Raw genomic sequence first — 24,255 nt, forward strand, 5'->3', positions numbered from 1 at the left:
GGGGGACTGGCCCTACATATATAACCAAATGAATTACATTGATCTATACATTCAGCAAATATACCAGGAATGGTCTTTAAATTGATCAGTCATAAAGTGACTGGTTATAGAGTGCTAGAGGAGTGTGAAATGTTTGGGATCTACTCTGCATAATGAACTATGCTGCATACATAGAACCGTTATCCCTGAAACAAGAGTCACTATATAGACCATACAGTTGATTCCTGTAGAGAAGACTTTTCTTCTCTAACAAAGAGTTTACCCACTCCACTGATTGTGCAAATCAGCTAATCACATAATGACATTGACAGTTTATAGTCCCTACCGCTGATTCCAATTCTTGGTGCATAAACTACAAAGTATAGTACTACAATATTGTAACCAACGTATTATCTGATAGAGTGCCCTAAATATCGCTTAATATCCCTTCAAGTTAAGAGTAGAACATTTGCACCGCACAGATGATATATTTATAAACAATGATTAGGCCACATTTTTCTAGCAGACAATATTCTTGTTCACAATATTCTGACCTCAAACCAATCTACAAACCACAAATCCATCTATACAAAATTCTAATATATCACACAATTTTTCAAATATCTTTTTTCTGCAATGTAGTCATTGTACTGTTTCCCATTTTAAAATACTTCATAAAATGTCTATCAGCCTAGCAGGATACTGTTGTGCAGAAGAAATGTTAAACAAGTTCACTTACTTAATTCCATCAGGTTCTTCAAGAAGCTTCTCTTGAATCCTAAAAGAAATATTGAAAAAATACTTCATTCACATTTTATCTTTTTTCAATGATTGTTCAAACATTACTTTGGAATATCAGTCAGTTTTATTAGGATGAGATATCCACCATCAATTATGGACTGTAGTTTGGATCTAAGCACCAAATTTTGTAGTTTTGTTCAAGGAATATCCACATCCACCATATTCATTATTACATGCATATATGCTAAAGGACAGGAAACTACTGAATATTACCAACCTCCTCAAAATCAGACTGTGTGTCACTTGTTATGACCGCTCTAGAAATACTAAACAAATTTGGAATAGTGAGATGCATATGTCACAAATGAAGGCTGCTTTGGAGTACTGGATTTTTTATGTGAATTACACCTGACATAGGAGGACTGGTCATACATATATAACCAAATGAATGACATTGATCTAAACATTCAGCAAATATACCAGGAAGAGTCTTTTAAATTGATCACTTATAAGGTGTCTGGTCCTAGAGTGCTAGAGGAATGTAAAATGTTTGGGATATAATCTGCGTAACGAACTATGCTGCATACATAGAACCGTTACCCCTGAAACAAGATTCACTATATAGACCATACAGTTGATTCCTGTAGAGAAAACTATGCTTCTCTATCAAAGAGTTTACCCACTCCACTGATTGTGCATAACAGCTAATCACAAAATTACGTTGACAGTTTATAATCCCTACCTCTGGTTCCAATTCTTGGTGCATAAACTACAAAGTATTGTACTACAATATTGTAACCAACGTATTATCTGATAGTGTGCCCTAAATATCGCTTACTCTTCCTTCGAGTTAAGAGTAGATCATTTGCACCACACAGATTAGATATTTGTAAACGATAATTAGGGCACATTTTTCTAGCAGACAATATTCTTGTTCACAATATTCTGACCTCAAACCAATCTACAAACTACAAATACATCTATAAAAAAAAATCTAATATTTTACACAATTTTGAAATTACTTTTTTCAGCAATGTATTCATTATACTGTTCCCCATTTTAAAATACTTCATAAAATGTCAATCGGCCTAGCAGGATTCTGTTGTGCAGCAGACCTGTTAAACAAGTTCAATTACTTAATTCCATCAAGTTCTTCAGGAAGCCTCTCTTGAATCCTAGAAGAGATATTTAAAAAAGTCTTCATTCAAGTTTTCTTTCTTTTTTTATTGATTGTTAAAACATGACTTAGGCATATCAGTCAATTTTGATAGGGTGAAATATCCACCATCAATTTTGAAGCTTAGTCTGGACCTAAGCACCTAATTTTGTAGTTTTCTTCAAGGTATATCCACTCCACCATATTCATTATTAAATGTATATATGTTAAAGAACAGATAACTACTCAATATTACCATCCTCCTCAAAATCAGATTGTGTGTCACTTGCTATGACCGCTCTAGAAATATTAAGCATATTTGGCATAGTGAGATGCATATGTCGCAAATGAAGGCTGCTTTGGAATACTGGGGTGTTCTTGTGAATTACACCTGACATAGGGAGACTGGCCCTTCATATATAATCAAGTGAATGAAATTGATCTAAACATTTAGCAACCATACTAGGATTGGTCTTTGAATTGATCAGTCTGTGTTTGGAATGCTAGAGAAATATTAAATGTTTGGGATATACTCTGCACAATGAACTATGGTGCATTCATTGAACCATTATCCATGTAACAACGTTCACTATAAAGATCATACAGTTGATTCCTGTGCCTGGTGCCTCAGCTACAACCCAGTTCACAACACAAAGCCTTTTCAATTGAGAAATAAAAAATGTCTTTTCAGAAATGAAAGTCCTATTCTTTTTGTCTGACCATACACTGACGGATAATGTAAATATTGTGCCAAAGGACATTGGGAGACAATGCACAGCAAGAGGAATACATTCATTTACCTAACTGCACACATTGGCTCTTGAGGAAGATCCTTAGCAACACTGAAAGAAAAAACAATTGACAGTGCTTGAATAAACGTATTTATAGTTCAGTAATTGACAATACAAATTCCAACAGCATGTACGTTTGTGCTATATAGCACTGACTTTACAAATAAGGCATAAGCCCTTGATCAGCCCCCCGGGGGTGCAGAAAGTGCACTAGGCACCAGGGAATACTTTTATTTATAATGTATGGGGGTGGGGGCTGCCCAAAATGGCCATACCAATGCCCCCACCCCAATATAAGTGGGCATGCACTTTACATCTCACAGAATTGGCCTGAGTTATTTGCAATCTGCTATTACACCCGAAGTCTGATTTGGAGTTGTGAATATTATTAGGGCCGCCTTAAAATCACAGAAGCTATATGGTTATGGGGTCTGAATGTTTAGTCAGGCTCCAAAATCCATACGTTCAGGCGAATGTTTTAAATATTTACATATTGTATTTAAAGTAATCTTTTTTATTGATGATGACCACGTGCCGCGCGCCACAGTGCACACTGATGGGTGACGCACACGTCGTGATTAATGGTTCATGTAACATCTGACCCTTTGAGTAGCATCTACTTGTGAAAGTATTTTAGGTCTACCTACCATGAGTTCGTTTTCAATCTGGCGGAAATGTGTAGTCATTAATTAATTTATTAATTTGCAGTCTTACATTATTCATTGCATACACAGTAGTGTCATATACAGTAGGTTTACAAATGAAAAACACGTTTACACCTGAAAATCACCAGATGGTTCTAGAAGGGACTATCAATCCGAGACATACACGTTATCACAGTATTATTAACGTTTAACGATACATTTTCGAATACTAATTACAGTGAACCTGGCTGTCATATTATAACAATTATAAATGGAAAAAACACGCAGCCCATATTGTCATGAACAAAATCAACTTTCGAGAAACCATTGCAATAGCAGGTGCTCAAGCCCTATTTGGAATATTTAAGTAGAGGCATGTATATACAAAATCGATCAAAGAAGTGTTCATGTTGCTCATGTTTACCTGAGACAGGAACTTTTGTCACAAGCTAGGAATCCTTTGGTAAGTACTTAAATTCCTATGAGAATATATCCGATGTAGTGCTTTTAGCTGACTGTATTCTTTTTAGAAAGATAGAGGTGCACCGCATATTTTGGATATTCCCTGCACACTAAATAAAGCTGATCACACAAAAGCAATAGTCACGCAGTGATACTATAGAATATACCACAGAGTTGCGGATTCCAACTCGTGGTGGACAACTTATTTGGCCACAAAAGAACATCTGCTCTCTTCAAAATTTTAGAATTATTTTTGGTACAAAGTAAGTCCTGTTTTACCCCCTCCGCTTGTGCAGCAATTTAGAAAATATCTAAAACAAATCTATTTCCAGCCTTGTGCAGAATAGATGACAAAATGCTCAATTACCTAATTGCACTATCGAATTCTTGAGACAACTCCTTGTGAATCCTGAAATAAAAAACAAAAAGCAAGATCTTTCAGTTAACGTAGTTTCGGGCTCAACCACTGGCGAATCAAATAACAAAATAACTGAGTTGTAGTTTTACTCAACACGCAAAAGAGAAGAAGAAAGTTTTGAAAACTATCTAGACTGCAATGACTTGAATGTTTTCAAAGAAGGGGGTATGTTGTAAGGTATCAACTTTCACCTTTCCCCTTCCAAAAATCAGATATTGTGTTTTTAAGCTCCGACGTATCACATTAGTTTAGTTTACACTGTGGTTCATCTACTAATTAATCTCTGTCATTCATATATGAATCAGGACAACACATTGAAGGATTTTCTCTTCTGCTCACGTTTTGGATTTGAGATTTTAGGTTTAAGTGTTTGCCAGCCCTCTCATTTAATAAAAATAATACATACGTTATACACAAATGAACATTGGGGCAGCCTCCTTCATCCAATGCACTTTGGAGGGGGGGCACCCAAGCTTAGGTTTAGCTCACATGGCAGCACACAGAAAATGGGAATTAGCCTGTTGAGAGTGCCAATGACCATTTGTATCTGCTGAAGGAGAAACCAATTCTAGCTGGTGTGCTAGATAGTGTGGGAGAAGACGCTTTGCCCACTGACTGTACGTTTTGTACTACGAAGAACAGTTACTGACAGTTGAAAGAGTCCCCTGACTGGAAATTTCCAGAAACCCTCCTGATTTCCAATGTGAGGAGATTGATCTTTATAACAATGCCATGTGCTATTCGTCCTCAAGTTGTCCTGAACATTCTGTTTGCTATTGTTCCTCCTTTCCTGAACCGCCCTCCTTGTACAATTTCATGTTTGTTCATGTTGACTCACTGTATTGCCTGCACTTTCCCCTGCTGTTCCTTCCTTTTTAATGTGGCTCATGGAAGTCCAGCTCTTCTGTGCCCATTTTTACAGTTGAGCCTGCGAGTGAATGTGCTAGTGCATGCATCAGACTTGCGAGACCGTGTTCCGTACAGGGCTTGGAGCCCACCTGTTGCTCACCATTTGTTGTTTTTTTGCCTGGCACTCTTCTTTCCAGCCAGTTTATTCGCCAAGGCATGCCTAGCATCACTTCCATTCCTCTGTGTGGAGCAGGGGTCAAGCACTACTTGATGCAACTTAAATTGTGCCCGTCCGCTGTTCCTGATGTGATCGAGGTACTATCTGTTTTTAACTTCGAGTGCCCCAATATCAGAAGTCTCCTGACTGGCAAACATTTACCCAGCAGGCACAAAATTGCAAAGTTTTATTTTTTAAAGCTAACTTTATTTTATTTTGCCAAGTCGTCTTTTCTCAGGTTCTTCTCATGTTTTGTTTTGTTTTTGCGTGTGGGCGCTGATGTCAAAAGATGGCAATTAACTTGTTCAAAATATGAGACACCTATAGCATTTCAAATGCTTGTTTTTCTTGCAACGGCTACTGCACTTCCCATCCCTCCTTTGGCTCCAGCTCCAGTGCTTCCCTGTCACCCTTCTTATCTCCTCCACCCTGCCACTTCTTTTGTTTCATGTCTTTTGTGTTTTGCAGCCTGTATTGGTTTACACAGGAGTTTCCCCTGCTACTGGTATGTGCATCAGTAATATGTACTACAAAGCCCTGTATCATGCATGTCCATCAATACTACTATCAGTATCACAAGCACCAATACTACAAGTACTTTCACCACCATCATCAGCATTGCCACTGCTGCCACATCACCACTACTATAAGCATCACATCCATTATCGCCACCATCACCTCTGCCACACCATCACCCCCACTATCATCATCACCAGCAGTACTATGGTTGCCACATTACCAGCAGCACAATAAACACCACTGTGAACACTTCTACCATCGCCATCAGACCCACTGCCTTCACCATGACTACCACCATCCAATAAAAATACCATTGTCATCACTGCTACTATCTTTACTAATTCTTCAACTGTGAACACTTCTGCTTCAATCACCCCAGCTACTTTAATCACTGGTACTAACCTCAGTATTACAACCAGTTCTACCAATGTTACTACTACTACCGTCACTACTTCTACTACCAACATCACATCTAGGAGCGGAGGATGCTGAGTTAGACCAAGAGCAACCTGTTTCTTCTTAGGCTACTCTACATAGCAAAAATTAATTTTTGTAAAACAATTTGATGGCAGCACAGTATTCAGCTTGGCTTTGTGCAGCATTAGAATGTGATCATACGCCCTAGCTTTTTTTTTTTTTTTATGGATCCAATGAACATAGGGGCCATTAAAGGCTATAGGGAGGTCACTGCTCTATGTAGATGAGGGTTTGTCTATGGCGCCTTGAATCAGAGCTCTGAATAGCAATGTGTTACATTGTTAGGTCCTTAGATTCTCTTTGCAGTGATTGGAAACCAATGCAATTGGACCAAAATAAGTTTATGTAGACCCTAGAATTAAGTTTGCAGTTAGCTCCAACAATATAATTTAGAACTCATTGCAGCCATGTCTTGGCATAACTGGGGCAGTCCACATCCTGTGAATTCCACTCATCTATAGACGGAAGCAGGGAGTCTCTCAGGCATGCTTATAAAAAAATGAAGACCAATAAATCATTCAGTGAATTTTAACGCGCGGCTAATCATGTGTAGGGTTCAAGGTGCTGTTTGTGGGTGTGCTGCTCAATCGAAGGGCTAGATCTTGAAGTCCTTCCTGAGCTGCTTCAGTAATGCGGTCTGCCTGAGCTCGAGCTGTCGAGTGTTCCATGTCCGGGCAGCACAGCAGGAGAAGGATTTCCCTCCTGCTGTGCTTTTCCAGATCTTGGGAACGGCTGCAAGGGCAGGCTGGGAAGAACGGAGATGTCTGTTGGGATCGTAGAAGGCCAGGCTGTGGTTGAGGTATGCCGGTCCTGTGTTGTGTAGTGCCTTGTAGGTGTGGATAAGGAGTTTTATGTGATGCGCTTGTTGACTGGGAGCCAGTGTAGGTCTCTAAGGTGGGTGGAAATGTGGCTGTGTCAGGGATGTAAGGGTGAGTCTGGCTGCTGTATTCTGGATTCTTTGTAGTCTTGATTGTAGTTTCTTGGTGATGCCAGCATGGGAGTACGTTTCAGTAGTCTAGTTTGTTAGTGACAAGTGCATGGGTGACTGTCTTCCTCGCATCGGAGGGGATACACTTGAAAATCTTTCGAAGGAGTCGGAGGGTGTGGAAGCATGACGATGAGACAGCGTTGACTTGGCGGGTCATGGATAGAGAGGAGTCCCGGATTATGCCCAGATTGTGTGCGTGGTCCGTGGGAGCAGGTGCGTTTCTCAGTGTGGTCGGCCACCAGGAGTCATTTCAGGCGGAAGGGGTGGAGCTGATTACGAGGATCTCTGTCTTGTCTGAGTTGAGTTTGAGGCATCTGTCTTCCATCCAGGTGGAGACTGCTTTCATCCAGTTGTGGAAATTTCTCTTGGCCTTTGCTGCGTCATTGGATAGGAAGAAGCTCAGTTGGGTATCGTCGGCATAGGAGATTATGTTTAGCCTGTGTTGTTTGATGATCTTGGCTAGAGGGACCATGTAGATGTTGAAAAGCATCAGGCTGAGTGATGATCCTTGGGGTACTCCGCAGCATGTCTTTAGATTCTGACATGAATGGCGGTAGTCTGACACTCTATGCTCTTCTGGTGAGGAAGGACCTGATCCAATACAGTGCTTTATCTCGGATGCCGGCGTCTTCTAGTCTGCTGCTGAGGGTGGAGTGGGAGACTGTGTCAAACACAGTGGAGAGGTCGAGGAGGATGATTGCGGTTGTGCCTGCATGGTCTAGTATGATGCATATGTCATTGGTGGCTGCTAGGAGTGCTGTTCCGGTGCTGTGGTTGCTTCTGAATCCGGATTGGGATGGGTCTAGGATTGGGTCTATCTAGAGGAATTCTGTGAGTTGCTGGTTTATAGCCTTTTCCATTACTTTGGCTGTGCAGGGGGTAGAGAGATGGGTCTGTAGTTTTTCAGTTCCCTTGGGTTGGAGGTGGGTTTCTTGAACAGCGGGTTGATCTCAGCAAGGTTCCAGTTTGATGGGAAGGTGGAGGTCTTGAAGGATCGATTGATAGTTTGCCAGAGCTCAGGTGGTGTAGTGGTGCTGGCCAGGTTAAAGATATGATAAGGTCACGGATCCAAGGGTGCTTCTGAGTGGATGGATTTCATGAGTCTTTGGGTGTCTTTGTTGGTGATGGGGTCCAGAAGTTCAAGATCTGGTGTGGTGTTGGGTCCGTGGTGGTGCTTGTGGGCGGTGCGGGTGGGTTTTGGTTTGTGAAGCCTTTGTAAATGTCCTAGATTTTTTGGTTAAAAAAGGTAGCAAGGTCATTGCAGAGGGATGGATAAGGTGTCTGTCCAAGGGGTTGTGAACTTTTTGACGATGGCGAAGAGCTCTTTGCTGTAGTGAGCGCTGGTGCTGAGGTGTTCTTGAATGGCAGCTTTTTTGGTGGCTCTGATGTTCTGGTGGTGCATGGTGACTGCATTCTTGTAGGCTGTGCGGTCTTTGGTTGATTTGCTGTTCCTCCATTTCCATTCCAGTCGTCTGCAGGACCGCTTGGATTCTTGAAGGTCTGTCGTAAACCATGTAGATGTTTTGCTATGTCGGTTTCCTAGCGGTTTCCTTAGGGGGGCGACTTTGTTGCCGCATTCCGATAACCAGCAGTGTAAATTGTGTGTGGCTTTATTAGTATCCTCTGCATCCATTGGGGGGAGTGGTTGAGAGTGTTGGTGAGTAGTGCTTCTGTAACTTTGCCCCAGCGTCTGCTGAGAAGGCTGGGAGCAGAGTGGCGTGCATTGTCCTTTGTGAAGGTAAAGTGAACCACTTGTGGTCGTTCCAATTGTGTTCAAAGGGGTGAGAGATGGTGATGTTGTTCCGTGCTGAGAAGATGGGATCGAGAATGTGTCCAGCTCTGTGAGTGGAGAAGTTGACGAGTTATTTGAGTCCGAGTATTGAGGTTGTCCAGGAGGTTTGTGGTGTTGGGGTCATCATTGGTATCAAGGTGAAAGTTAAGGGCACCGAGTAGGATGTAGTCGGAGTACGTAGGCGTTTGGGGTGCGATGTTTTCACAGAATTGGGGTCGGGTTCTGGGCAGCCTGTAGATGAGTGTGCCATGGAGGAAGGAGTTGGGGTTGGTCTGAATCTGGGAGTGTAGGTGTTCATAGTTTGGCTGAGACTGTGACTTGTTGGTGGTTGTCAGTTGGAGGGGAAGAGAGTTTTTTTGTCTGCTGCACATCTGATGGGTCATGGTGTCAAAGGTGATTGACGTCTTGAGGATTGGTTGATGTGACACAATTTTAGTGAAGTGCAGCAGTTCTGATTTGCCTCAGAGCCCTGAGCTAAAAACGATGGCAAAAACCTATCCAAAATGGATAGGCTACATATGTATGGAGCTGCTATCAAAACATAGCCTTCATAATCATGCTATTCAAGAGCCATCAGGAAAGCGACTTTGCAGGCCAAGCCTATTTTCAAGATGGCAGGGGTACAAGATGATTTTTATGGCCCTTCCTGCTCTTGATTCAAGTGGCGTGAAAGTCAGACAAAGCTCACCAAAAGATGGGTCACATGTAACCCTGATACATTGCCCTAGATGTTTAGTGTTAGAAATTGGGGTTTTGATTGAAAGGAGGAAATCTTCTCAAGCACAAACCACAATTCCTGTCAGAGTGAACAACAAAAGCCATTAAATTGACCTATGCTTCACCCCTTTCTAGCTTGTCATAAAAGCAGTCAGGCTTAACTCAAATCTAATGTGTAAAGTATTTTTGCAGATGTTAAACAGTAATAAAGTGAAAACACAACACAAGAAAAATCCCACACCAAATCAGAAAAATAGAGTAAAATGTAATAAATCATTTGACACCAAAATGACAAACATTCAATCCACACAACCAGAATGATAGATTTTAAAAGTTGTTAGTAAAAACTAGAGTCTAAAAGATAAAAGTGGCAAAAGCAGTTATCTAGTTTTACAAGCCTGCGGCAAAGTTGAAAGTTAGGGCCGACCTCAATGGAGTGCGGTTCAAATATATGAGGTAGATCAGTCCTGGTTTCTGCTTACCTTCAGTACTTAGAAGATTGTTTGGAGAAAAATGTCAGAGAAAGTAAAGATAAAGTTCACTGGGGCAAGACAGCTGGGTTTTCAGAGGAAGTGGTGTTGTGATTGGGGAGGTGGTGTACAAAGTCACAGGAACGATTTCTATTTTTGGACTTAGGGCCTGATTTAGAGTTTGGCAGATGTGGTTACTCCATCACAAATGTGATGGATATGCCACCCATCATTTTACAATTCCATATTATCCTGTGGAAACTGTAAAACGGCGGATGGGATATCAGTCTTGTTTGTGACGGAGTAACCCGTCTGGCAAACTCTAAATCAGACCCTTAGTCTCTTTTAAGGAAGTCAAAATTCTCTAGTGTGATGAAGCTGCAGGCTGTAGCCAGTAAAGGCTCCACAAGGTCAGATAAACCTCATGCTCATACAGTGATCAGGAATTGCTTCTGTGGAGAACATAAAGGGTGGTATTGCAAAGTCAGGCTGACCATCAATGGGCTTTGGGCAGATCAGCAAGCAGGTAAGTCCTGGTCTCCATTCAGTAGTAAGGGCACATTTTGTCTGAAAGATTTCTAATTTTAAAGTTTTGGATTTAAGCTGTTTGGGCACCTTCAGCTCCACTTGAAAGGGACCAGGAATGGGTGGACTTCACTTGGTGGTAAGGACACACTTAAGGCAGGGATCGGGTGCAGGGATCAAGTTGTTGGACCTTTTTGTGCCCCTGAAGTTCAAAACAGGAGGCCAGCCAACTAGCTTTTGGAGTCACTCTGGTACTCCTGGGTTGAAGAAGCAAGGCAGGCTTCCAGCAGCAAGGTAGTCCTCTGAGGTTCAAAGCAGGCCTCAAGGAGCAGAGTAGTCCTCTGAAGTACATGACAGCCCTTCTGAGTGTCCTCAGCAGATCCAGGAGTGAAATAAAGAGGGCTTCTGAGGGTCTTATTTTTATACATGGTGCCAGGTTTGAAGTGGAAGGAACTTCTGGAGTTTCTGCCCCACAGATGTTGTGAAGGTATCTTCCTCCCTGCTAAGGCACCAAGTGGTCTGGAGTCACAAAAGGCTAGTTTAATGTTCTTTGTAAGTGTGCTGAGGCATCCTCTTTGAAATATAAGTGGGGCAGGAAAGAGCTTGACTACTCCTATCGTGGCAGGATTGCCCATCAAGCTAACATGTATTCCCCCATTGTCTCACTGTCTGGGAGCAATACACATAGCACAACTGCCAGTCTAATCACTGTCATATGACTGTCGACACAGGCTATTGGCATCAAATAGTCAGGATAAGGAAGTACCAGCATTCTAAATGTTGCATTTTCAAAATTGTGATTTAAAATCGAACTTTACCATTCAGTGGGTTTTAAATTAGAATTCTTTTGAGCTAAAACATGATATTTCCACTTGTTCCCAAATAAAAGTAAGCACTCATTAAATGTAATAAGATAACCCAGAATTAGCCTATGGGGGAGGAAGGCCTTAAAATAGTAAAAATGAATTTAGACATTTTTCACAAACAGGACATGTAAAATGTAAAAGTACATGTCCAACTATACAAATATAACTCACCATGCCCTATAGGATGTTTAGGGTCTGCCTTAGGTGTGACATATACATTAAAAGGGGAGTTTTAGGCATGGAGAAGAGTTTCTTTGCTAGGTGGAATTGACAGTTTAACGCTGAATAAAGCTAAAATTACAGACCTGAGACAGGTTTTGAAAGGCTACCTAAGTGGGTGGCACAATAACTGCTGTAAGACCTCTAGTAGCATTTAATTTACAGGTCCTAACTACATGTTGAACCATTTTACTATCTGGACTTTAAATTAACTGTGGTAATCAGGTGTTTGCCAATTTTACCAAGTGAGCCCTGGTCAAGCAGCAGCCATAAACCCTTGCAGGGTGAACCACAAATAGTCACTAATTTTAACCTGTGCTCAACTCTGGGTAGCTTGGCACAAAAAGCAGTCAGGTTAAACTTAGAGTCAATGTGTTAGGTATTTATGTGGTACACAAACAGCAATGCAGTGACAACACAACACAATAAAAATCCCAAACCAGTTAAGAAACATAAAGAAAATTGTAATAAATTATTCAACACCAAAACCATCAAAATCCTAAATCCAATTAGTAAAACCGGAGTTATGATTTTTTAAAGTTTAAAGTTAAAAATAACAAGTCCTCAGTTTTAGAAAATGGCCACGTGGGCACCTTTTGCACCACAACCAAGGGTCCAGGAGTTCATGGAGACATCTTGGGGGAACGGAGGAGAGCAAGACTCACTCAGGCTGGGTCCAGGTGTAGGTTTAAGATGGTGGGAGTCTGTTATGTTCCTGTGGCTCAGAACAGGAGACCAGCTAAACTAGCTCTTGGATCACTTCTGAAGTCTTGAAAGCACATGGTGATACAGGCCTCTACAGCAGGGCTGGCCTCTGAATGTTCCAAGCAGACTCCAGGAAGCAAAGCAGCCCTTCCAGGTACAGCAGCAGTCTGGAAGAGTGCACAGCAGGTCACAGCAGCAGGCAGTCCTCTGAGAGCCCTTCCGCAGGCCCAGTAGTGAACAGGCCTGAGGAGCAGGTCTGAGAGCCTTATTTTTATACCCTGGTGCCCTGCTTCTAGAAGATGGATGAAGATTCCAGAAAAGTTCTCAGAAGTTCCAGGATTTTCCTGCCTCTCCTGCCCTGCCTCCTAGCTGACTGCACTGACAATACAGTCTTGTCTATTCAGTTGCAAGAGGGGCTGTGCTTAGCTCTGCCCCCATCCAGTCAGTTAATTGCCCATTCAGTCTCTGCTAATCCTACTATTTTGTGACTGTCTGGGGTGAATTCACAAAGTCCCAACTGTCAGTTACACTCAGTCTTGTGACCTAAGGCAGCTTACAGGTACAGAATGTTACGGGGCAGGAAAATTCCAACTTTTTTAAAAGTGGCATTTTCAAACTTGTGATGATAAATCCAACGTTACTATTAAAGATGGTTTATCACTACAAGTTCATAAGTACCAAACATGTTATATCTACCAACTCTGGTTTAGGAATTACCACTTTTTAATTTTCATAAGGAATCCCCAATGTTACCTTAATCGTGGGGTATGCCTCTCTGTAGCGAGAAAACACTTTTGGGAGTTTTTCACTACTAGGACATGTAAAATTAAAAAGTACATGTCCTACTTTTTAATTACACAGCACCCTGCCTTATGGGATACTTAGGGCCTACCTCAGGGGTGACATATGTATTAAAAGGGGAGTTTAAGGCTTGGCGAGGGGTTTTAAATGCTAAGTCGACATGGTAGTGGGACACTGCCTTCAGGCTGCAATTGCAGCCTTTTAAGATGTTACTTAAATGGTACAATAATTGCTGCAGGCCCATGTGTAGCATTTACTTTACAGGCCCTGGGTATATGTTATACGACTTTACAAGGAACTTACATGTAAATTAAATATGCCAATCTGGTATATGCCAATCAAACCATGTTTAGAGGAGTGAGCACATGCACTTTAGCACTGGTTAGGAGAAAAGTTCTAAGGCCAACAAGCAAAAATCCAGCAAAAAGTTAGAGGAGGAAGGCAAAACATATCGGGCTGACCGTGTAGAGATTGCCATTTCCAAAAGTAACTTCAAACTACTTTGGGGTTGTGAATACCTACACTATCAGTTTGCAGAGCCAGGCGATCACAATCAACAAAGCTCCCCTCCAGCTAGCATCATTGTCACAGATTCTTCCATATGTTTTCTATGTTCTTTTAAGATGTCTATAGATTTTGTTAAGGTCTTCTTTATTGTCTATAAATGTAGGGGACGGAAAAAACATTCAAACAAATTGGGGCATTTGCAGTCCATGGATTGATGGTCTGATGTTCCTCAGAGATCTTCATACCTGCATGCTCAGCTTTTTCGTTACTTTTGGCAGGAGTCTGTGACAAGTACTAAAAGTAAATTGTGTGCGCTGACTGAGCAGTATATCCTTGCAGAGCAAAACAGGGCCATATTCTTTTTATTGCTAATGTTGTTATATGCGTGTCTTCCATATCCGGGATTTTAGTTTTTCTGAATGCTGAATAGCCTCTTGAGTGCCTAGGTTTTCTGAACTTTGACTTCTTATTACCTTGTGCCAATCTTACCCATTGGATCCCTTTTCTCTGTTGCCTCCCTGTGTGATCTTGAGTAGCTCTGTTTCCAAAATACTGTTCCCACCAGTCCTTACCAGAATCCCTGACACTGGATAATGGTAGGTAATCACATAGGAGTTAACCTGGCTATGGAAGGCTGCTGGAGAAGCCATAAGTTCTAGATGCCAAAGCAAAAGGATACAACAAGGGATTTGTTTGCTGGCAAACAGATTAAACAGATTGATCACAAATACTCTAATTCAACATTTGTGAATGTTAAAATGCTTTTTTCTGTACATTAATATTTTTATGGAGTCAAAAGGTTTTCCGACTCATTAATGTTGGATTGGAATAATTATACCAGTTTGGTATACAAGAGGGGTGTGTTGGAAATGGCCCTTTATGCAGGGTTATCCCCAAACGTTGTCTTTCTCCTCCTAGCTATTATGACACTCTGTTTTGTTGGCTTTAGGACTCTGGGCACTTTACCACTGCTAATCATGGCTAAAGTGCATATGTTCTCTCCCCTACAACTTGGTATAATTGACTTACACCTGTTTGGCATATTTAATTTACATGTAAGTCTCTTGTAAAGTTTATACCATACACCCGTGGCCCTTAATTCAAATGCTAATAGTGGGTCTGCAGTGCAGATTGTGCCACCCACAGAAGTAGTCTTCCAAACCTGTGTCAGGCCTGTCACTGCAGGGCCTCCATGTGCAGTTTACTGCCACATTGAATTGGCAAGTTAAACTACTTGCCAAGGCCCAAACTCCCATTTTACTACACCTAAGTCACCCCTAAGGTAGGACCTAAGTAGCCCTATGGGCAGGGTGCTGGGTATGTATTAGGTAGGACATATATCTTTATGTGCTCCATGTCCTAGTAGTGACAAACATCATATTTAGTTTCTCACTACTTAGAAGGTTGCTCTTCTCATAAAATTGCATTGTAAATGCCCTGACATATGTTCACTAGGTCACTAGAAGGACTGTCACTTGTACTTCCCCGGTTCTTGGTGCTGGCCTGCTGACCTGTGCCCTGCATCGTTGTGCTCTCCCAGAGTCTACAGGGGGTGGGTGGTGTGCCTCCCCTTTTACCCTACCTTCATGTTTCTCTAGCATGAGGAAAGCACTCTATCCTTGCCTTCAATCACGTGAGGAGCACTTTTCTCTCATCCTGGCACCAACGCGAGGTGAGCGCTGTATGGATTTGCCCCAGTATGTGGACAGAATGGTTCACGACCGCGACACCAGGAGGGAAAGGTCGGGACTTTCCCCAGTGCAGGAAAAGTGAAGAAGAGCCCACTGGCAGCCTATCATCATGCGTGAACGATGTGCCCTCTCTCAAGTGCCCCAGGGGCACAGGCAAGCTCTTTCTGGAGTGAAATCAGTGCTGCGGCCCGAGCTGCACTCTGAGCGTATGGCCTGAGGTAGAAGGAGCTGCTGTGCTGCCTTTGGGGCGGCAGTGTCTCCAGAGCAGAGGCAGCCTCACTATGCGTGGGCTGGATCCGGTGGCAGCCACACCAGGGACTTGCGAACTGACGCCTTGTTGGACAGTACTAATGGGGGGGATCAGGAGAGGTCTCCCTTCCCGCAGAGACGGCACAGGCTCTCTTTTGTCATTCTCCCCACACCAGGAGAACTATGATTGTGTTCCCTTCTTGTCCAGTGAGGTCCTACTGGAACGCGGGGGCCTTGATTTCCCTTTCCCTTGCGGGACGGGACCAGGCGACCTTACCCGAGGCCCTATCCTGCAATGAGAGACTATCACATTTCTCATGAGAGATGCACAGGGGTGCTGCACTCTCAGACCGCTCACAATAAGCCTGACTGCTCTGTGCCAAGCTAGGGGGTGAACACAGGTTATCTTTGGTGTTTAACTTACCCTGACCAGAGTGGTGGATTCTGCCTCGCTGAGGTGCATACCCTAGCTAGCCAGAAACCCAATTTCTTTCTAACAGGGTGTGTTCTAGGTGTATTAATCTTTTGTGAACAAAATCAGGTCACAATACTTTGATATATTTAAGGAAGTGGTACTGCATTCATAAAAGTGAATGTAAAAACAGTTTAAGTGGTCTCTAGGGCAAAACAACAAAACATATTTTTTTCTATTAAATCACAGTCCTGTTTTCTTTAAGGAAAACAGGCTACTTCTTTAAAAAAAGCAAGTTTATTAAATGGCATTCACTGACGTAGTAGTCTTCTGGTTCCCTCAGGCCAACTACCCTGTGAAGGCCTGCAATCACAGTAAATCACTATTAGCAATTGCAATCATTATTATTTTTGTGGTAGGTCAGATTGCGACCCACCACGATTTGAATTTTCATGCAGTAGGTCAGTTTGTGACCTATGATTCAGATTTTTAAGAACTGACCTATTAGTACATAGGGTGGTTATTAAACATATTTACTGGTTGCAAAAATACTGGTCACAATTGGGGAGCAATATTCCATAACCAGATATTGATACATCTGCCCCTAGAACCTGTGAAACAAAGGGCCAGATTTAAGGGAAAATGACCGTGTGTGTTGCTGCGCCACGTTTGGCAGGATTGTCCACGTCATTTTCACAATACAGGGATGCATCATATTTAATAGAATACGCACACCCCTGTGTTGCCCCCTGGGCCAGCACTGAATTTGCTGCAGTATGCCAACACAGCAACTCTCGCACCATTGTGCAAGGATGGCTGCGTTGAGGGGGAGATTGTTTTTGTGCAGGAAGGAACGCATTTCTCCTTGTTGTGCACTGCTAATGCCACCCCTGGGGTGGCGTTAGATGTTGGCACTGCCTCAGGATTACGAAGACTCATACATATGGTGCAACGTCAAGATGCAATTGGTGCTGCTTTGGCACGTCCACAGCAATACCCATTGCACGCTCCTTCCATGCAAAGTGCTGCATGTGAAGGGGCCGTATTTCCAAAGTGGCGTTAAGATTGAGTCTGTCCCACTGTACATTGTCTTTTGGCCCTCATTACGTCCCTGGCGGACTGCGATATTTTGGAGAAAGGTAATGCCAACAGGATGGCGGTACCTTTCTCCAAAATATGACATTGGCTCAAGCCAAACCGCCAATGTACCACTCTGTCTGCCAGGGTGGTAACAGCCGCCGGGCTGGAGACTTCGGTCTCCAGCCAGGCGGCCATCACTATCCCACCCGTGGGATTATGACCACGCCTACCGCTATGGTTTTCGTGGCAATCTTACCTCCACGAAAACCATGGCGGTAGGCACTATCAGTGGCAGGGAATTCCTTCCCTGACACTGATGGGGTCTCCCATGCCCCCTGTTCCCCTCCCCAAATCCTCCCCCGCCCTCCTGCTCCTCCTCCAGACCCTCCCCACGACATACATGCACATTCACAAACCAACATATACATGCATACACATACCCATACCCACATTCACCAACGCATGCATACACTAATTCACACTCACATCAACACACACTGACATACGTTCTGGCACACATGCATTCACACCACACAACATACACGCACACTCACACGCATTCATGCACACACACATTCCAAATGCCCCACACCCGCATGCACACACACAAAACCATACACACACAAACACCCCATCCCCCTCCCCTGTCGGAGCACCCGACTTACCTGCTTGCAGGGGGTCCTCTGGCAGAAGACGGGATGCAGCACTGCTGCCAGCAGCAGCGTCCGCCAGCAGAACACCGTCAGACGGTATCATGTGTCATGATACGGTCAGCGGCGGTCTACTGGAGTGGCGCTGCTGCTGGCAGCAGCGCCACCTTACCGACGTCCGCCGCCATGACCGTAGCTGGAATTTAGCCAGCCTTCTGGAGAAATTCCGGCTATTGTAATAATATGGCGGATGGTAGGCAGCCACTGCAACGGTCTTTTGGCGGCTGTCGCCGTGGCAGTAGGCGGCATTTACCGCCAATGTCATAATGAGGGCCTAAGATTGTTCATCCTGAGCACATGGGAATGTTCAAAATGGTTGATGACGTCTCAAGAAAAAGGTACATTCAGATTAACTTCTTGATTGGGTTGAAAATCCAGGCAATTTTCAACACTATAACAGAACAAGTAATCACGTCTGGTCTGTGAATCTACTTAAGTGGGGGAAGAAAGCAGTGTGGGGGGGGGGCTGTGTGTCAGGATGTTTTCGAGGGTGAAATTGAATTGCCAAAGGCATCAGCAATAAAAACTTCCAATACATGAATGATGAAAAAGTAGTCAAATAGATCAGTGATAAGTGGATTGTGCAGCTACCTGCAAATCACCTGTACTTTCTCCATGAAGAAGTCCAGAGCTTCTGAAATTGGAAAGGTCTTTTTCAGTTTCATTAATATAATTACATGTCATTACTATATAGCCAGTCCTATTTGTCAGTTTTTCATTTTGAAGCATTGTGTAGCAGACAACAAATGAAAATAATAGGCATGATTCCTAGCCTTACCTGCTCAAGATGTCTTTTGCATCCTATAGTAAGAGAGAAAAAATAATGTTTTTTTATCAGACTTTTAGTTCTTTCTTTTGTGAACATCATTACCATTATTAATATTGCATGATAGAACTTCAGAAGTCTTTGTATAGAGCACACACGCATCTGACCTATGCTTTGAAATGTCAAGAGTTCAGAGTTTTCCAGCGGGATGGCAAATGTTTTTCATTTAAATGACAATTGCCTTAGATAATACAACTAATTAAATAAAACAATATTCAGATTAAAACAGACTGATCAAAAATGCGAAATACTGATTGGTATAATTATTCTGGTTAATCTTAAATATAAGTATCAATGAGTTCCTTGGTTTAGTATAAAACAATGACCATATATGTTGATGGGTGGTCACTTTTGGCAAATTGAGTTGTGGGTCAGTTTCCCAGACAAAAGTTCTGATCTGAGACTAATATGGAAATCAACCAATAACACTGAGGTGCTTTTCCGATGGACATGCTATTAAGTACAGCAATAACTCACCCAGTAAATACTGACAGTAAAAAGTGCAGTATTGATTGCGGGCTGTATTACTGCTACGTTAGGAGTTCTGCATGCCAGAATAGGGAATAGTGCGGTGATACCACATATTTATCACTTTCCAGCATGAAAATTCTTCTCCACAGAAATTTGTCCAATAAGTTACATGGCAAGATAGATGTGGGAAAACACCGAGCATCTTGTAACACAAACTTTGGCCTTTAAATCTGGGTCACTAGGAACGTCCTAGAATCTACAAATATAAGAACTATGAGCTGAACATGAATTCTACAGCAAGGGTTACTGTGATTGGCAAAGACATCAGCATAATGTTGGAATTTCTTCTTGACTAACATCCCATTCCTTGATGCTATTTGAATCTCTTGTTCTTTTTCAATCAGATCCTCAATAATGCAGTTTTCCTAGTTAAAATGAGACATAAACCAGATAATAACATTCAGCAACCGCCAGAAATATTCTTAACCTTGTTGGTTGGTCTAGGGGTGTCTTCTTTTGTAAACCTTAAGATATACCTCAGTAGTGCAGCCTTAGCTTTAAACATGGTATGCTAGATAATCTACAAACATTACAGATCTCTTTCTACAGATCCCATTATCATGCTGTTCAGTCAACAGCTTATTTGGCTTAACACATTCTTGTTATTTGCACCATAAATAAAAATATCATCCCTGAAGCATGTGATTTCTTTGATTCCCTCACAAAGGAGGTTAAATGTTGCAAATGCTTATGAATGTCTGTTAGTTGGTGTAGCAACATTGCCTTTTCTGCAGTCACCCCAGATTTTTCACCTATTTCTAGACCATATTTTGCTGTTTTTGAACTCTGTGGATCCTTGTTAAACAGGAGGTTGCCTCCCACAAACATAGATAAATGTGCTTATGTCTGACTATATAGTTAACTTTCCTATAGATCCCTTGTGTATGGTGTAGTAATTACACCCTGGGCTTGGAAGTTAAATATCACCACCTGTGGATTGCAGCATCTTTGGTGTCACCTAAGGGTTTGCCTGACTTCAGGTCGTCCCTGTGTAGGCTGACTGCAGCATCCTGCAAACCTGTTGTCAAATATGTCAAAATAACTCTTTGACAGGCAGGATAACCTGTGTTTATTAATTAATAAGTCACTTCTAGTAACACATTGCTGCCCACAAGGTAGGCTGCCTCATAATTAAAAGTGGTAAATAAAACAAATTCAACATTTGTGTGGTCATTCGGTGACTAGCCCCCAAAACCTAGTTTAACTGGATCCAAGAAAATGTCAAAGTACTTGTTATAAACTTTAATCTATAACTTTTGACAGAAAACAGCTAAAATAGTAATTCAAACACTTTGTTTCTATTTCTAAAATTTTTTTTGTTATCGATCAATCAATCAATCAAACAAATTTATAGAGCACACTACTCACCCGTGAGGGTCTCAAGGCACTGGAGGAAGGGGGGAGGAGGGGGTTACTGTTCGAACAGCCATGTCTTGAGGTTTTTTCTGATGGGCAGGAGGTCCTGGGTCTTGCGGAGGTTGGTGGGGAGGGAGTTCCAGGCCTTGCGGGCAAGGTAGAAGAATGATCTGCCTCCGGTGGTGGCGCGTTGGATGCGGGGGACTATGGCGAGTGCGAGGTCGGTGGCGCGGAGGTGGCGAGTGGGAGTGAAAGTGTGGAAGTTCACTCTTTCGTTGAGGTAGGTTGGTCCGGTGTTGTGGAGGGATTTGTGTGCGTCGATGAGGATTTTGAAGGTGATCCTCTTGTCGATAGTAAGCCAGTGAAGGGATCTGAGGTGCGAAAAGATGTGTTCTTGTCGTGGGAGGTCCAGGATGAGGCGGGCGGCTGCATTCTGGATTCTCTGGAGTTTGCGTTTCAGTTTGAGTGTGGTGCCAGCATAGAGGGCGTTCCTGTAGTCCAGCCTGCAGCTGATGAGTGCGTGGGTGACTGTCTTTCTGGTCTCTATGGGAATCCATATGAAGATTTTTCTCACCATGCGTTGAAACAGGAGGAGGTGACGGCGTTAACTTGCAGGGTCATGGAGAGGAAGGGGTCCAGGATGATGCCGAGGTTGTGTGCGTGGTTTGCGGGGGTTGTTGGGGGGCCTAGGGCGGTGGGCCACCAGGAATCGTCCCATATGGTTTTGTTGGGGCCGAAAATGATGATTTCGGTTTTGTTGGAGTTGAGCTTAAGGTGGTTTGCTGTCATCCATGTGGCGGGCGGTGTCAAGGAGTGCAGCGTGGAGGTTGGTTTTGGCGGTGGTAGGGTTACGGGTGAGGGAGATGATGAGCTGGGTGTCGTCTGCGTAGGAATTGATGGTGATTCCGTGTGGTCGGAGGATGTTGGCGAGCAGGGTCATGTAAATGTTGAAAAGGGTAGGGCTGAGGGACGACCCTTGGGGGATTCCGAAGATGATTTTAGTGGCTGTGGAGTGGAAGGGAGGGAGGCAGACTTTCTGGGTTCTTTCGGTGAGGAAGGTGAGCCAGTCTAGGGCTTTGTGTTGAATCCCTGCGTTGTGGAGGCGTGTACGGAGTGTTGGATGGCAGACAGTGTCAAAGGCAGCAGGGAGGTCCAGGAGGATGAGTGTGATGGTCTTGCCCCTGTTGACTCTGGTTCTGATGTCGTCAGTACATGCAATGAGGGCGATTTCAGTGCTGTGGTTCTTGCGGAACCCAGACTGGGAGGGGTCGAGTGTGTTGTTTTCCTCAAGGAAGTGGGACAGGCGGGTGTTCACTAGTTTCTCAGCGACCTTGGTGGGGAAGGGTGGAGTGAAATAGGGCGGTAGTTGGTGAGGTCATCAGGGTCAGCTTTGGGCTTTTTCAGGAGTGCGATGACTTCTGCGTGCTTCCAGGGGTCTGGGAAGGTGGCGGCGTAGAAAGAGCTGTTGATTATGTTGCGAAGCTTGGGGGCGATGGTTGGGCTGGCTTTGTTGTAAATACAATGGAGGCAGGGGTCAGAGGGGGAGCCTGAGTGGATGGAGTTCGTTGTTTTTTCAGTTTCTTCGTTGTTGGTAGGGGCCCAGGTGAGTAGTAGGTTGGGGGGAGTGTGTGGAGGGTCTTTGTCGGTCGAGTCGGAGGTGTGTGTGGCGAGTATGGTAAAGAGTTCCTTGCTGTTGTGAGAGTTATTGTCTATGTGTTCCTTGTAGTATGCTCTTTTGGTGGTGCGTATGAGTTGGTGGTGTTTGTGAGTGGAGGTTTTGAGGGTGGAGAGGTTGGTGGTTGAGGGTTCCTGTTGCCAAGCTTTCTCTGCTTTGTGGCATTCACGCTTGGAGGCTTGGAGTTCAGTGGTGAACCAGGGGGCGTTCTTGATGTTGTGGGTGGTGATGTTTCTTCTGAGAGGGGCGAGTGAGTCTGCACAGGTTGTGATCCATTGTATGAGGTTATGAGCAGCAATGTTGGGGTCGTTTGTGTGGGGGGGATTCTGGGCAAGTTGGGAGTTCAGGTGTTCTGTGGGGATCTTGTCCCACATTCGGTAGGGTGTGGTGTGTCGGTGTGTGGGGGGTTTGGAGAAGGAGACGTGGACGCAGTGGTGGTCAGTCCAGTGGAGTTTGGTGGTGTGAGTGTGGGTTATGTGGTTGCTCGAGGTGAAGATTGCGTCTAGTGTGTGTCCCGCTGAGTGGGTGGGTGCCGTGACCAGTAGTTTGAGACCGAGGTTTGTGAGGTTATCTTGAAGGGATGAGGAGTTGTGGTTGTGCGGGTTCTCCAGGTGAAAGTTAAAGTCACCGAGGAGGATGTAGTCTGTGGAGGTGAGGGCGTGAGGGCTGATGGTGTCAGCGATGGCATCACAGAACGGGGGCGAGGCCCTGGTGGTCTGTATATGGGTGTTCCTCTGAGGGTGGTATTGTTGTTTATGTGGATTAGGAAGTGCATGTGTTCTGCGCTGTCTAGGGTGTTGTGTGTGTTGGTGGTGACCTTAATGTGTCTTTGTGCATAATGGCGATGCCACCCCGTGGTTTGTTTAAGTGGTCTCTGTGTTGGAGTTTGTAGCCATCAGGGGTGGCTGTGGCTTTGTCTGGCTCAGATGAGTGGTTCGTCCAGGTTTCCGTGAGGAAGACGATGTCTGGTGAGTGTGATGTGATAAGGTCCCAGAGTTCTATGGCATGCTTGTGTAAGGAGCGGGTGTTTAGGAGTATGCAGTTAAGGTGGTTGTGGGGGCTGTTGTTGTTGTAGTGTGCTATGGTGTTGGTGTGAGAGGTTTTGGTGTTGCTGTGGGTTGTGCTGGTGTCGTGGAGTGTGTTCAGGTTGTGGGGCTTGTTGGGGTAGGGTCTGTTGGGATGAGCAGGGGCAGTGAGGGAGTCTGCTGTGTTAAAGTTGTGGGGAGTGCTGGGGTTGGTGTGGGGCATGTGGGTGTTTCTGGTGTTAGTGGGGGAGCAGGGGAACAGGCAGGCATAGCAGGTGAAAGGTCCCTGCGTGTGTTTGGGGTTGGCTTGGGTGCAGGCGGGGAGCAGTCCTGAATTGAGGGAGTCGAGTGTGGTTCGAGTGTAGTGTTGTCTCGGGGGTCTGGGTTAGGGGGACCAGGGGGACTGACGCTGGGCGTAGTCCAGATGCGTATGGGCCCAGACTGGCTTGCCTCTTGCACACCTCTTGGGCGCCAGTGGCGCGGCCGCGCAGTGGCCGCCATTAAGAGGGTGGGGTGGGTGGGTGGAGCAGCTGGGTGGAGGGAGGGCCAATGGGTGGGTGCGGGCCGGGGGCCGCAGGAGAGGCAGCAGCAGGGGAACAGTGACCGGCTGGAGGCGGTGCAGAGAAAACGGGCGAGAGTTAAACAGGGAGGGCAGAAGGATTTACTCGGGGAAGGGAAATGCGGCAAAACTAATGGCAATCAAAGATCCCAAAGCAGATTACGGCAAACACAAAAGGATTTACTCGGGGAAGGGAAACACAGAAAAACTAATGGCAATAAAAGATCACAAAGCAGATTATGGCAAACACAGAAGGATTTACTCGGGAAAGGGAAACACAGCAAAACTAACGGCAATA

General features: G+C 44.0%; 1 protein-coding gene across 4 annotated transcripts in view; it reads right to left on the minus strand.

The window, feature by feature from the left end:
- The window catches only part of LOC138246438 (zinc finger protein RFP-like), a 175,730-nt gene that overhangs the window by 66,735 nt on the left and 84,740 nt on the right, over positions 1-24,255 (minus strand). For 3 of the 4 annotated variants that reach the window (XM_069201053.1, XM_069201051.1, XM_069201049.1), the window contains exons 4-7: positions 18,764-18,786; positions 4,141-4,182; positions 2,677-2,718; positions 719-757 (exon numbers count right to left, since the gene is read on the minus strand). In XM_069201053.1, coding sequence (XP_069057154.1) covers positions 719-757; positions 2,677-2,718; positions 4,141-4,182; positions 18,764-18,786 — 146 coding nt within the window. The remainder of the gene's footprint in view (positions 1-718; positions 758-2,676; positions 2,719-4,140; positions 4,183-18,763; positions 18,787-24,255) is intronic. The other variant, XM_069201052.1, reaches the window with a different exon arrangement.

The sequence above is a fragment of the Pleurodeles waltl genome, chromosome 7 (genome assembly GCF_031143425.1).
Source record: "Pleurodeles waltl isolate 20211129_DDA chromosome 7, aPleWal1.hap1.20221129, whole genome shotgun sequence".
In the NCBI taxonomy this organism is placed as follows: Eukaryota; Metazoa; Chordata; class Amphibia; order Caudata; family Salamandridae; genus Pleurodeles; species Pleurodeles waltl.